This window comes from Ovis aries, chromosome 1 (genome assembly GCF_016772045.2).
Source record: "Ovis aries strain OAR_USU_Benz2616 breed Rambouillet chromosome 1, ARS-UI_Ramb_v3.0, whole genome shotgun sequence".
NCBI lineage: Eukaryota > Metazoa > Chordata > Mammalia > Artiodactyla > Bovidae > Ovis > Ovis aries.
This window is the reverse complement of record NC_056054.1, coordinates 188,835,315-188,849,154: the sequence shown is the minus strand read 5'-3', so window position 1 is coordinate 188,849,154 and position 13,840 is coordinate 188,835,315. Positions and strand designations below refer to the sequence as shown.

The 13,840-nt window shown below is 41.9% G+C and overlaps 1 protein-coding gene across 9 annotated transcripts in view; it reads left to right on the top strand.

Moving 5' to 3' along the window:
- Window positions 1-9,510, top strand: part of MYLK (myosin light chain kinase) — a 280,078-nt gene extending 270,568 nt beyond the window's left edge. For 7 of the 9 annotated variants that reach the window (XM_042232316.2, XM_060418652.1, XM_042232315.2 and 4 more), the window contains 3 exons: window positions 3,169-3,298; window positions 4,779-4,910; window positions 7,451-9,510. In XM_042232316.2, coding sequence (XP_042088250.1) covers window positions 3,169-3,298; window positions 4,779-4,910; window positions 7,451-7,701 — 513 coding nt within the window. In that variant the 3' untranslated portion in view covers window positions 7,702-9,510. Of the gene's footprint in view, window positions 1-2,938; window positions 3,021-3,168; window positions 3,299-4,778; window positions 4,911-7,450 lie in introns of those variants that run through there. The other 2 variants (XM_042232322.1, XM_012095872.4) reach the window with 2 other exon arrangements.
- The last annotated feature ends 4,330 nt before the right edge of the window (window positions 9,511-13,840 follow it).

Here is a 13,840-nt window from a genome sequence, read left to right as displayed (position 1 = left end):
ACAGGACTTCTGCATTGCAAAATGGAAGCAAAGGACGATGAATTGGAGGCTTGTGGGCAGCTGTCTTTGTTCTCTGAGAGCCGCAAAGGCTTTAGTCCTATAGACCAAAGGGCCTTGGGGAAGAAGGCTTTTGACTCAATACTGCATGGAATCCTTGGCCCTTGCTGTTGTTGTTCAGTCACTAAGTCCTGTCTGACGCTTTGCAATGCCATGGACTGTAGCCTGCCAGGCTTCTCTGTCCATGGGATTTTCCATGGAGTGGGTTGCCATTTCCTTCTCCAGAAGACCTTCCCGACCCAAGGATTGAACCTGCGTCTCCTGCATTGCAAGAGGATTCTCTGCCACTGAGTCACCAGGGAATACATTACATTTAGATAATATGCATTCTCAGGGGAAATTGTAGTCTTGGGGCTGCCGGTGTATAGGTAGGGCCCATGATGACTGCCTGGCTTTAGGGTGATCACCTTGCCTGGATTTTCCAGGGCCTGTCTCAGCTTTATCCCTGAAAAACTCTCATTCTGGGTAATCCCTCAGTCCTGGGAAACCAGGCTGGTTAGTCATCCTTGCTGCCTTTCCCAGGGGAGGGAGTCTGTGCTGTGTTAGGAAAACCATTGACAGACTCTGCCCGCCTAAAACACAGAAACCCAGTGTAGGCAATTACTCTCCAATAAGAAAAAAAGGCTTCCTCAAAACAAGGATGGAACTTCTCAAGAATTGAAACTTCCTTTGGTGATCTTTTAAACATTTCCAAAAGTCTTGGTTAGCAAAGCAGCAACCTATTTTCAGCTCAAAGGCATAAAACTGGAAGGCTAGAGCATATATTGTTCTTTTCCAGTTCTGATAAATAACTTCCCCACCAACTTTTTTTTCTCCATGAATCAGGTTCCAAAGATTGACTTCTGATGTGTAGGTTATTTTTAAGATTTTCTTTATCGAGTGCTTACATTTCTCCCTGTTTTCTAAATTATATGGTCTATCACTCCATCTGATGGAAAATTTCCCCCAGTGTGTGGTCTATTTGTTATTTGCTGCCTCCTCTGAAATGTAATAGTTTGATTTGCCTTGTTCTCTTAGCTTCCTATGAGTCATTTTGTTAGTAGAAGAGGAAAGACTTCACTTTTCTACACCATACAAGTGAAGACACTCCTGCCCCAGGTTCTTTGGGATTAGAGAGTCCATAGATTGAAGGGGACCATTCCCTGCTACCATTTCTATGTCTTTCTGTAGAAGACTAGAGCTGCAGGGAGATTCGAATCTTCCGGTCCAACTATAAGGCCCAGAGAGGGGAACTGACTTGTACAAGGTCACAGCATAATCAGTGGTTAGAGAACTAACCTGTCCTTTGTTAGGAATGAACTGTCTGAGTTTAGAGATTCCAGCCTAGGGCAAGCTAGTCTGTGTTGGATGAAGGCAATGGAGAGCTGAGAAGGGCTGGTTAGGAAGTAGTCTAGTCCGATGTGGATTAAGTAGGGAGGGCTGCTATGGCTGACACCGCCTCTGAGCCATTCCTGAGGTCAGGGTTAGCTCCCCTTGGGAAGAGCTGGGTCTTCCCACACTCCAGCTAGCAGAACAAACAGATCAATGACCAGTAACAGCTTCTCCCAGAAGAGTGTGCAAGTTGCCAGGTGGTCTGTCTGCCAGAGCGTTCTCTGCAGGGCCACAGTGCTTCTGTACACAGTGGGTCATCATCCCTCACCTTCTCTCTTCGTCACCTCCCCCTGGGGCCTCCTGGGTTCCTTTTAGAGTGATCTAGCTTCACTGTGGGCCAGAGGGCCAGGGGCATAACCACACGGCACAGTGTTATGTGAGAGGGTGGATGACCAGAGGACAGGGCGAGATGGAATGCCTGTCGAGAGTGCGTGAAAGGAGCCTACAGCCAGGATGGGATGTGACGTAACAGGAAAGTGACTGTGGGTACAGGAGTAGGTCTCTGTTTAAACCATACATACACGCATTTTCTGTATGATTCCCTAGTACTCTGAAATTCTTTACTTTTGAAATAATTTTTTAAGTGAAGTATACTGGCCTGCCTGAAATGCTGTAGTGTGTAAAGTTAATTCAGGAGGAAATGGCTTTTCCAGCACAGTTTGAGGTTCAGCGGGTAAGTGCCAGCCGTTGCCTTTGCACAGGCTGTTTCCTTCCTCTCTCAGTAGCCAGTCTGTGGCGACATCTTCTCCCTTGATGCGCAGCATCTGGATGCCTCAGAAGATGCTTCAGGTGCAGGGCTGGAAAGCACTGGTTATGCTTTAGTTTCTTATCTTAGTCTTTCATCCCGTTGACCTTAGGAAAGGGGTAGAATCTTAAAGGTGTGGTTGGGGACTTCTCGACCTAAATCCTGTGCTTGGTAGAATTTTCACAGTACAAAGAAAATGTTCAAGTCCTGGCATCTTTTTTCAATAGGAATTCTGTCCTCTCCTAAGGCACCTCAACTCAGAAAAGCCAAGAGCTGTGCTTTTAATTTCTTCGGGTACTGCTTTTTGATGCCTGGGTATACCTCAGGGAGGAACACCCCTCCAGAACTCCACTGAAGACTTGTGCTGGGGCCAGCAGAGTGTTTCCCCAAATCTCCTAAGTATCTGAATCATAAACAGAACTAGATGAGACCTTGGAGATCATCTTGTCCAACCCCCCTTATAAAGAGAAGGAAACTGAAGCCCAGCGAGGTTAAGCCCGAAGAGGCTACTTGCCCGTGGTCAACAGAAGGCTTTTTTTTTTTGTCTTTCCAACAGGACCTGTGGGATCTGTAGTAACTGTTCTCTTGCCCAATTAAAATCCTATCACTAGCATTGTTTTATGAGAAACAGCCCCACTGGGCCCCGTCCGCAATAAGTCTTTGGAGCTGTCTCAGCCCGCAGTTGCTTTATATAAACTATCCCTTTTATGGGAGTTGAAGCACAGTATGAAAAGGGTTTTTGTCTCATGTTGACCTTGTTTAGTCACATTAACGCACACATCGGTTCCAGGCCCCATTCCATTCTCCGAACATCTTCTGACACGCTGATAGTGCTGAGCAGAGCAAGGTTGGGCTCACTCCTCTGGTGGAGCTCAGCACTCGGGAGGCCCTCATCTCAGGGACAACTGCTTCTCCCGGGCTGGGCTTTTCTCCCTGAGCTGCTCAGCTGGAACCAGGGACACCGCCTGAGCCCAACGCCAGTGTCTATTTTCCAGAAAACGGGCAATGCTGTGAGAGCCATCGGAAGACTGTCCTCTATGGCAATGATCTCAGGGCTCAGTGGCAGGAAATCCTCAACAGGGTCACCAACCAGCCCGCTCAATGCAGAAAAACTAGAATCTGAAGGTAAGGGACTTCAGAGAGATTTTCTTCAGCCAGATGGTGAGAAAGGAAGGGTTGGGGGTTGCAGAGGGATTTAGAGGTTGTTTTTTTTTTTTTTTAAGGTGGGAGATTGATTTTATTTTTCATTAATACAACCCACAAGGAAAAATTCAAAACTACTTTTACATTGCCCTGACAATAATTACTAAATCTAGTAATTGCTTTTTAACTGTTTCACCTGAGGTTGAACTATTTTCAGAGGGAAAGTTAATCTTTGTTTAATAGAACTAGATGGTCTTTTCCCTATACTTTACACAAAAATTAGCAGAAACTGCATGAAAAGTTTCCTTCTTATTACAAAAGCAATGTTTGTATGACAGGCAGACATAAATAAGTCGCATATAGTGGTGTGCTTTTTAAAAATATGCTTCAATTTTTTTAATGTGTCTTTGTGCTTGTCTTTTAACAAAAGTTGACTCAGATAGTCCATATTTTTGGGTAGTTTTTGTGATGCTGAAACATATTGTTTGAATTGGGTAGACAGTGATTGGCAGGGCCTCTCCTAAAGTCCAACAGGGTTAGTTGCTTGCCCGCTGTCTTAGAGATGCTACCCCATCTGTCTCCTCAGTGAAGGTCTCGGCCCCCTCTTGCTTTGATACATGTAGGGTATAGGCTCTATCATCTTGAGGTGCCTCATTTAGCCTGAGACACCACCTCCCCGCTGCCTGATGCCTTTGGTATCCAGAGGCTAGAAGTTGCATCTAGATCCTGTTGTGTATAAGGGATAATTGATGAAACTGCTTACTGAGCTGCCCTGATGTAGCCGGGGACCGACTCTGCTGCACATGGGCCTGGTCCCTCCTTCTCCACCCCTGCCACTCCCCAGATGACCCAGAAATAGCCTGAAGGGGAAGGAGAGGGTCAGGAACCCCTCCAAGTTACCGGCTTTTCCCTGGGCCAGTCCCAAATCCTAGTCCAGAGTCACACACTGTGAAGGCAGTATCCTTGTGGAATAGACTGCTCCACAGCAGGCAATAGGCAAGTCAACAACGCCTCTAAGATCTGTCTCTTCCATCCTAAGGAGCAGATGAAAGGCCTGCTGCTGCCACCCCAGGAGGAGGGTAGGAGGAGGCCCGAGGGCTGGTGGGCTGGTACGCTCCCGTGCTTCTTAGATACCCTCGACTGGATCCTGAAACGGCATGAAATGCAGCCAAAAATCCTTTTTAAAGATTATTTCCTTTTCCAATGTGTCAGCATAAGGGAGGGGGAAGTCCAAACATTCCCCCAGTTTGGTCACCGTTCTCTCTCCTGCCAAAACCATTTGGCAGCAGGCTACCCTGTCCCCAAGAGAAAGGTGTGCTTATGATTCAGTCCTCTAAGCTGCATTATTTGCTAGATCATAACAACTTGAAAAAAAAAAAAAAAAAAGCCAGCTCTTTTAAACCAGGAAAGAGGAGAGAACTGGGAATAAAAAAATGGCCACATCCTCTTCCTTACCTTCTAGAAGATGTCTCCCAAGCTTTCCTGGAGGCTGTTGCTGAGGAGAAGCCCCATGTAAAACCCTACTTTTCCAAGACCATTCGTGATTTAGAAGTTGTGGAGGGAAGTGCTGCAAGATTTGACTGCAAGATTGAAGGTGAGTCTCCAGCCGTCCTTCCCTGTACAGGGGGTGTGGCGGGCCAGTGGGCCCCTACTGTGTGCTCTTGGCAAGATGGCAGTTCTGGAACAGCCAGGCTGTGAGGGAAAACGGGTGAGGAGGAGTCGGCCCGCTGCCCCCCTCCACCCACTGAGGAACAGCCCTGTTTAGTCACTCTGATATTTCACCCACTTACATCAGCTACCAGACCCAAGTTAAAAGTGGTTTACCAAGGACCTATTTGGCTCTGGAACGTGCTTATTGAAATGAGCTTTGCAAGCTTCTAGGAAGCATGTGAACTGACCACAAAAGGCTCTCTCAGGAAGGCTGGTGCAGAGCATAGTATGGGGAGAAGACATCGCTGCTGTTAATCAGCGGCCTGTGTGACCTGGGGCAGTGTTTTAGCTCTTCTGAAGCCCCCGCCCTCCTCTGTAAGACAGTGTCTAATGCCCTGGGTGGCTCTGGGGACTCTGTGAGATGACACAGATAGAAATGGGAAACCTTTCAAATCTTTTCAATATGTCGTGGAGTCATAGGGGAAAGTTATGGGACTGGTGAAGTGCAGATACAACTTCAGACAGAGGGAAGTTGGGATGCAGGCCTGTCTGCCCTGTGCTTCTCTGCCAGCCAGAAATGACGTGGTCACAGTGAGTTGTTGGAGCGCAAAGAGCCCTACGGGGTCTTAGCATGGCCCCTGAGGAGTCAGCAGTGTTGGTGACACACAGCATTTAAGTTTCCACAGACTGCAACGTTCTAGAAAGGTACGAGTTATGATGAGACAGGCCTCCCTGCTTCAAGCCTGTGGCTGTCATGTGACAGCAGGGCTCTCTGCCGCTTTCAGTCAGACTAACTGCCCCAAGGCAGCAGAGCGCCGGACAGCAGAAAGAACAGACTGTGCCTGCCACGCTGTGAGAGTCGCCAGCAGTCTGGCTAGATGAAGCCTTTCGGGTAAAATAGCCCGAAGGTAGGAATGAAGAAACAATTTTTCTCCTGCATCACCGTATCATCAAGTTGGCTTATGAACGCCTGGCCTACCATTATCTTTCGTGTATTTCATCCAATTGTTCCAAAGAGTCGATGTGGTGCCTTGCTAGTGCAGAAGTGCTCAGATAGGGGGCTCTGCTGAGAGCTTGGGGGCCACGGCTTGTAGCTCTCACCATCACCACTGTCTTTGGGTCTTAAGTTCCTTTTCCTTTACTTTTTTAGAAAATATTATATAATAATTATCTTTTTGCTTACTTTTCTCTTTGGGATTATTTTCTTGGTATTTGCATTACTTTGACTGAAGTGCCGAGGGGAAATTAAAGCATATGGATGCTGTTCGATAAAAACAAAATCCTACTTGAAAAAAATGTTAGAATTCTTAAGTTGTTCTGTGTAATTTTTATTCTAGTTGGGGATACAATTTTGTCCTGTGAAACAGCTTCTCCAAAAATTTAAAAACAAGTCAATTAGAAGGCAGAAAACATTTTTATTGCTGAACTTTGCAGCAATATGACTAATACATAAAATGAGACTAATCAGTGTGGTCAGTGTCTATTTATCTACAGGCATATTGTCTCTTTGGATCAGATTAAGATAAATACTGCTTTCTTTTTCTTAGCAGTATTATCAGTTCCTCCAATTTATGTTTTACAGGTTGTTATCACCTTCAAATTATAATTTATATACCATAAAATTTACCCATTTTAAGTATATAATTCAATTATTTTTAGAAATTTACACAATTGTGCAGTCTTTATCAGAATCCAATTTTAAAACATTTCCAACACTCTCAAAAGATCTCTTGCACCCATTTTTACTGACTCTCATTTTTTTTAATTTAAATTTATTTAAGTTCAAGTGGTTTTTTTTTGTTGTTGTTTTTTTTTTTTTTTTTAATGGCTACACTGAGTCTTTGTTGCTTTTTTTGCGGGGCTTTCTCTAGTTGCTGCAAGAGGGGCCTACTCTTTGTCATGGCGTTCAGGCTTCTCATTTTGCTGGCTTCTTTTCTTGTGAAGCACAGGCTCTAGGTACTTGGGCCTCAGTAGTTGCAGCATGCAAGCTCAGTAATTGTGGGGCATAGGCTTAGTTGCTCCATGGCGTGTGAATTCTACCCAAACCAGGGATTGAGCCTGTGTCCCCTGCACTGGCAGCCAGTTCTTACACACTGTGCCTCCAGGGAAGTCCTTAAGTTCAACTTGTATACAGGATAAAAAAAAATTTTCCTTTTAATCCAAGAAGATAGTTAGTTCTAAGGATGTGATTAGAGTTGTGGCAGTGTTCAGAGAATAATCTATATCCATGTTAGGATGGGAGGTGGCACAAGCCCTGCATGGCTGAGAAGTGCGGGTTACATGCACAATACCTGATGTGAAGTTTCAGACATTAGTGTTTCTAATATATGCCCATATTCAAGTGTAAATATCAAAGTCGATGCTAAAAGCTAACATTTCTCCCCACCCCCCCATCCCCTTAATCATTAGAGGTAGTTCGAGAGTTTGTATAGGGAAACCTTAAATAATAGTTTCTGCAACTCGTGCTCCCTCCCTGTGATGCAGGATACCCAGACCCTGAAGTCGTCTGGTTCAAAGATGACCAATCAATCCGGGAGTCCCGCCACTTCCAGATAGACTACGACGAGGATGGAAACTGCTCTTTAATCATTAGTGATGTTTGCGGGGATGATGATGCCAAGTACACCTGCAAGGCTGTCAACAGTCTCGGAGAAGCCACCTGCACAGCAGAGCTCATCGTGGAAACCATGGAGGAAGGAGAAGGGGAAGGGGGAGAGGAGGAGGAGGAAGAGTGAAGCAAAGCCAGAGAGAAGCAGCATCTGAGTCATATTACAAAGACTATTTCTCTAAAGCTAAAAAAAAAACAAAAAACAAAAAACAAAAAACCTGCAAGATAGTAAAAGCACCCAGTGTGATAGATTCTTTAGTTAGGTTATTTGGGGGTTGATTCTTCAGCAGCAGTGATTGACACCCAGCAACATTATTGATGGGCATTACTTTAAATTAGCTGGCACCTTAAGATGCTAGTACAGCTAGATTTCATTTAGGGAAATCACCAGTAACTTTCTGACTAACTAATTTTAGAGAAAAAGTAACCAAAAGGGAGCTTTATCTGGGCAAAGTCATAAATTCCCCAACTGAAAGCACTCATGAAAAATAAGACCCTCTGGTCACAGCCAGCCCAAGGGTCCCTGGATATGGGGACTCCCCAGCTCCTTCTCCAGGGAACTGGGTCTTCTCCAGGCCTGTGGCACTTCATTCTGCAGGCAGTTGAGCCATTTTAATTTATGAGGCACATTATTTCCAAAGTATACCATAGACATTGGAACTGTTCATTTCCATCCCCTGTTATACCTGCCAGTTTTTCTGGATCTGGGTTTGCCATGAGTTTAATCATTAGGGACACTTCCTAGGTTCTGAAGACATATCTCCTGCTCTCATGGATGACTGGCTCCCTTAGAAAAATAAAATCTCCTTTCTTCCAAAATCAGTAGGAAATCTAAACTTATCCCCTCTGAAGATGTCTAACAGCTTCAGACATTTTTATAAGAACCTATGGGAAAAAAATCGTTGTTAATGTGCTTTTTTCCCATGAAACCAGGATTCATATTTGTGCTGTTTAGAATATCAGCTCTGCATGTGTGGTAAAGATTTTTGTGTTTGAATGTATGAAAAAGCAGTTTGCTGAGAAGTTACTCTTAATTATTTATTGGCCACTATGAAACAGACTTCAACTGAAGAGCTATAGAACTCCATGTACTTTGGAATCTCAGCCAGGATAGTCTGAGTTTAATATACCTTCATTTTTAAACATGTTCCAAACAGTTCTGTCTACCTTCTGGGTTCCACAAGGTTCTTCTTGGATGTGCATCAGTCATGCCTTGCCCCCAACCTTGAAATATATTCTTAACCTGATACATGCACTCAGAGTTTCGTCTTTGGGAGTTTCTAACTTTCTTTCACTACATTGGCACTTAAATTTTTCTTCATAAAACTTTTTGCAGGTCATAAACAAGACCATAAACTGATATGCCTAATACATTTCCTCTGTGTGTGTGTAACATTCCAAATACTTTTTTCTTTTCATCCACTATTTGTAAAGTGCAGCAGTTTAATATTTCAAAGGACTTTTAAAGAGTTCTTTAAGAACCAATTTTAAATTACTTCAGTGCAATCCTACACAGTATCAGCATTAGAATTTTGATGTTACTTAGTCTTATGTTATCTTCCATTCTATTTTTATCTGCTTCTTGCTGCTAGTTTCAAATTGCCAGTATTTTGCTTTTTAAGCAGTTACAATATTTTTCATAATAGCCACAGTATTGCCACAGTTTATTATAATAAAGCATTTTAAAGTTGATCTAGAGCATTCAAAGCTTTTCTTCATCACTTTTCATTGTATTTAGACTATAACCTTCGTGTGCGTGTATGTTGTATACGTGTGCGCCTGTGTGGTGTGTATTTTTGTTTACAGGTTTTTTGATGCCTTCTTGAAGTTGTGTTAATGTTCTCCCAGTTTATTATGCCATCAGAATGGTAAATGAGAACACTACAACTGTAGTTAGCTCACAATTTTTAAATAAAGGATACCACAGTGCACGCTGCTTGTTCAGTCTCTGCAGCCTTCTTTTCCTTTCCACACCACCAGTTGCGGATGACCGAAATAGATCTCAGAAACTAATAACAAATGCTCTGCGGTATAAATGCTTTATGTGGTTCTCTTTTACTAAGGAACAGAATGACTTAGGCAGTTCTAGTTTATACTAGGTAGCCTAATTTCCACATTTACTTCAGAATTTCTCTCGAGCATCATTTTGGTTCAATTACATTCTAATATCTATAGTACCTTCATAGTGCTAAAATCTATCTGACATTTTTAGTATGTCACAAAATCATCATCCTAACTAGGAGATATTACTTACCAGCTCTTGGTCTGTGTTTGTAACTGTGATGCAGTTTGTTATTGGCAGCCAAGTGCTACCTTTGCATGTCTTGATATTGAAGCATTTGTTCTCAGGAAACCATCATTCCTGTCTCATAGTAAGTCTGTTATCAGAGAACAGATGGTGGAGTCCCCCCATGTCTTGAGTATTCAAACAATATTGTAGATATTCTAGAAAGAATCAAGACATACTATTAAATGCTGGACTAGATGATTCTATGATTCCACAGTATAGTCTGGCAAGAATCCATTGTCCAGATAATGTTAAATTGTTTCATATTTTTTAAGACAACCACAATCCACAAGTGTTCCTACTCAGGAAATTTTATCTTTAAAGAAAAAGACCTTTTATTCCTTGCTAGTGAAAAATGTACCTCATGTTCTAAAAAAATAACAAATAATTTCTTTTCATCCTGTTCTCATCCCAAACATATTAAAAAAAAAAACAACAAACATTGATTATTCCTTATACTGCAGAGCTTCATATTAAATGAATTTCTATGTCAGCCCTAACTTTACTTACAGAAAGTTTCTTTTTATCAAAATGTTTGAGTTTTACTTCCCACATTTTACCTGCTTTTAATACATCTGTGCTAATGAGTATTAAGGAGGTGAAGAATAATTGAATTTTAAAGAAACTAAACTCTCCACATTTCAAGAAAACACAGGTAACACTACCTCCTTTAACCCTTGGGAACTCCTCTGTTTTTTGAAAAGGAGACTAACATCTGTGACAGTCATTACTGAGGCTATTTGCCCCCAGCACATGATCAGGACCACATTCCCGCCTCCCTGGTCAGGTGGGGCTGTGTGTCTAATCCTGCTCAGTGGATATCCCCTCTGGTCCAGAGAATTTAAGTACTGGTGCAAGACTCTCCATAATGATTGTCAGATGGTGGCTACTTTATCCATCTGGGTCCCAAGCCAACCCCAAATGGGTACATAACACAAGCAAGAAATAAATCTTGATTCTTATAAATCACCAAGGTATTAGTGTTCTTTGTGGCTGCAACACAGCCTAGACTATCCTTTTCTAAGGTTATCACCATAGTCCAGATCTGTTCTGACCGATATGGTAGCCACAACTCACCAGTGGCTATTTAAACTTAATCTAAATAAAATTTAAAATTCAGTTAGTCAGTTGCACTAGCCACATTTTAAGTGCTCAATAATTACATGAGACTAGTGGCTGGCTACATTATTGGACAGCACAGATTAGAACTTCCTATAAATTTCCACTAGGCAGTACTGTTCTACATGGACTATGAAGAATAGAGAAACTCCAAATTTTACTTTAACTATGCATATTGCTTTTCAAATTATTGTGAGATTAAAACTTAAAAGTTGGTATGAAATAAGTCTGGAGATTATGGTCTATAGTTTCATCAATTGTATCAAATAATAGTTTCAACATTTACATTATTATGTTTGATTATTTATATTCACATATTTTTTCACTTTTTAAGACATTTAAGAAGCACCAGTTCTGTGCTTCTCACCACAAAATCTAAATAGATCTGCAATTTATGAGCAATTACTGAGTTACTTGTGATATGAAGCAACCAGTTAGGCCAAAAATCTCTGGTGTTTTTGGAACTTGGAGCTACTTGGGATAGGGGAGCCTCCAGTGAAGATCACTGAGACAGCAGAGAGAGAGAGACAGCATCTCTGGGGCAAGATTTCCTTAGCAGTGAACCAAAAGGAACCAGAAGAGGCCATCCTAACAGCTAGAATCCTTTCAACCTCAGTGGCTTTGATCATAACTCCCTTCCCATTGAAACCGAAAATACTCAGGAGACCTACAGCATGTGGAGACAGCAGCCAATTTCTAGCTGCTGGTTGTACGAACTTTTAGCTCCTAGGCCTTCTGGTGTTCCAGATTCTTGTACACTGCAGGGAGGGCTTCATGCCAGAGACCACAGCCCCAGTAGTGACCACACAGAACTACATGATAAATCTTCACATTATTTGATTCTCTGGGACTAGATTTCTTCCAGCTGGAGATAACTAAGGAAGAAGAAGTTTACAAATTAACCTGAGTCAGTTTCTTATTATTAGCTTCTTTGGGGCAGACATCAGTAGCTTCCAACAGTTAAGAGACAGGTTAAACTATAGGACTTCACCATAATCTTGCTCCAGATGGTATGTTACAATGAATGATAGACTCTGGTCAAATTCAACAAACATTTATTAGCAAGCCATTATACAGCCTATTCTGTAAGCTCCATGACATCCCAGCTCTCTCTCTCCACAAGGCACCTTACCTGTTCACTGAAGGCAAACGCTGCAGAATACTAGGGTATGATCTAACTAACCAGGTTAATCAGCCAAGTGGAGTCAGTTACAGATGTACTTCTCACTGGAGCCCTGTAGCTTGTGCCTCAGTTTCCTCATCTATAAAATTAAAGTGATAATAGTTCCTCCCTCACAGATTGTTATAGAAATTAAAAAAGCTGATGCACAGTACCTGATACTTATGGAAAGCTCTATTCTTCTAGCACTCAGAGACGCTAAGATGTGTGAGAAATATCCTCTACCCTCAAGGAACTAATAAAACTTCTGTAGAAACAAAACAAATATGTGGAAAAGTTATACACTAATGAAAGAGGGAACAAATTATTTCAATTCCACCCTTCCAAAAAGAGGATCTTTGAAAGTGCCCGTCCAATTGTACAAAACACAATTGTTATGAGTTTAAGAAATGTTACAACTGCCCTCTTCTCAGGAAAATTTAACTTCCGGTCTCTAAGTACTCTCTTCACAGTCAAAGGAGAAAAGTTTATCTGACCTTTGAAGATGGTCAGATTTCCTATTTCCTGAGGAAATTTCTCACGATTGGCTTGACTTTAAACTCACATTTAACATTTAATCCTCAAATGTTTGCTAATTATACATTTATATTTACAAAAGCTAATTTACATTGGCTTATTTCTGACCGTATATTAACCACAGAACAAATAGGGCCGTGCTAGGCAGTTCCAAGAAGAGGCTGTGTAAATGAAAGCTTGACATGCTCCTGTTTTCTGGAGAACTAAGAGATAAAGGGTTTAGAAAATAGGAAGTTACCACAGTAGAGAGAAGACCAAACACGAACTCCTGAAGACAAGCAGTAACTCTGTTCTCTTCAGAACCCCACTGAGAATAAAGGAATAATGTTTTAAAGTTATAAACCCCTCAAAGACAAATACAGAAGAAAGGGAAAAAAATCAGAATTTTAGAAGATGGAAAGCAAACAGATAAATGGGTAGCTTAGAGCACAGAAGTTAAAACCTGACTTCCTGTAGGGAAGAAAGCCAATAGGAAGACAAGTCAGTTTTCCTCTGAAGAAGCCCCAAAAGGTTAGAAACTGAGGAACTATGTACCTATGAAGGGGAACCTCAAAAGGAAGGTAAGTAACAAGTCACTGATGCCAACCAAGGTCACTGAGGTCAAATCAGATAAAAATTCCCCCCGGGAGATCAGCGCAGAAGAAGGATGGGATACTTAAGAGTTAGGACAGACAAAGGTCCAGAGTCCAGGAAGTCAGTCTGAATACGTCAGTAGTACCCATGGTCATAGCACAGAAAATAGCCTGACTCTAGAAAGGCATTTGCTTGCTCAAGGAATTTTTGAAGACAGATAAACTCATTTAAAGTTAAACTGGTTGTCCAAGAAACCAAATCATTTAGACTTTGGATAATGTACTCTGTGAATGAATGTTTTGTATTTATTTAATGTGGAAGCACTGTTAACTAACTTCCATTTAATCCAACTTGCCTGACTTAACCACAACTTTCATTCCATCTGTAAAATAAATTAACTGATGCCCACACCCTTCTGTTCTACTAGCTTAAGCCCACTAACTGAGTAGTATTATTTACCAAGAGTCAGTTGGATTTGTTCTTAAACTTCTTTCTGCCAGTTGTACAACTGTAATTATGTAATTTAATTATTATATAAGTCAATAAAAATGGAGTGCTAAAGGGACGAGAAGCTGTTTCTATGGAAACTAA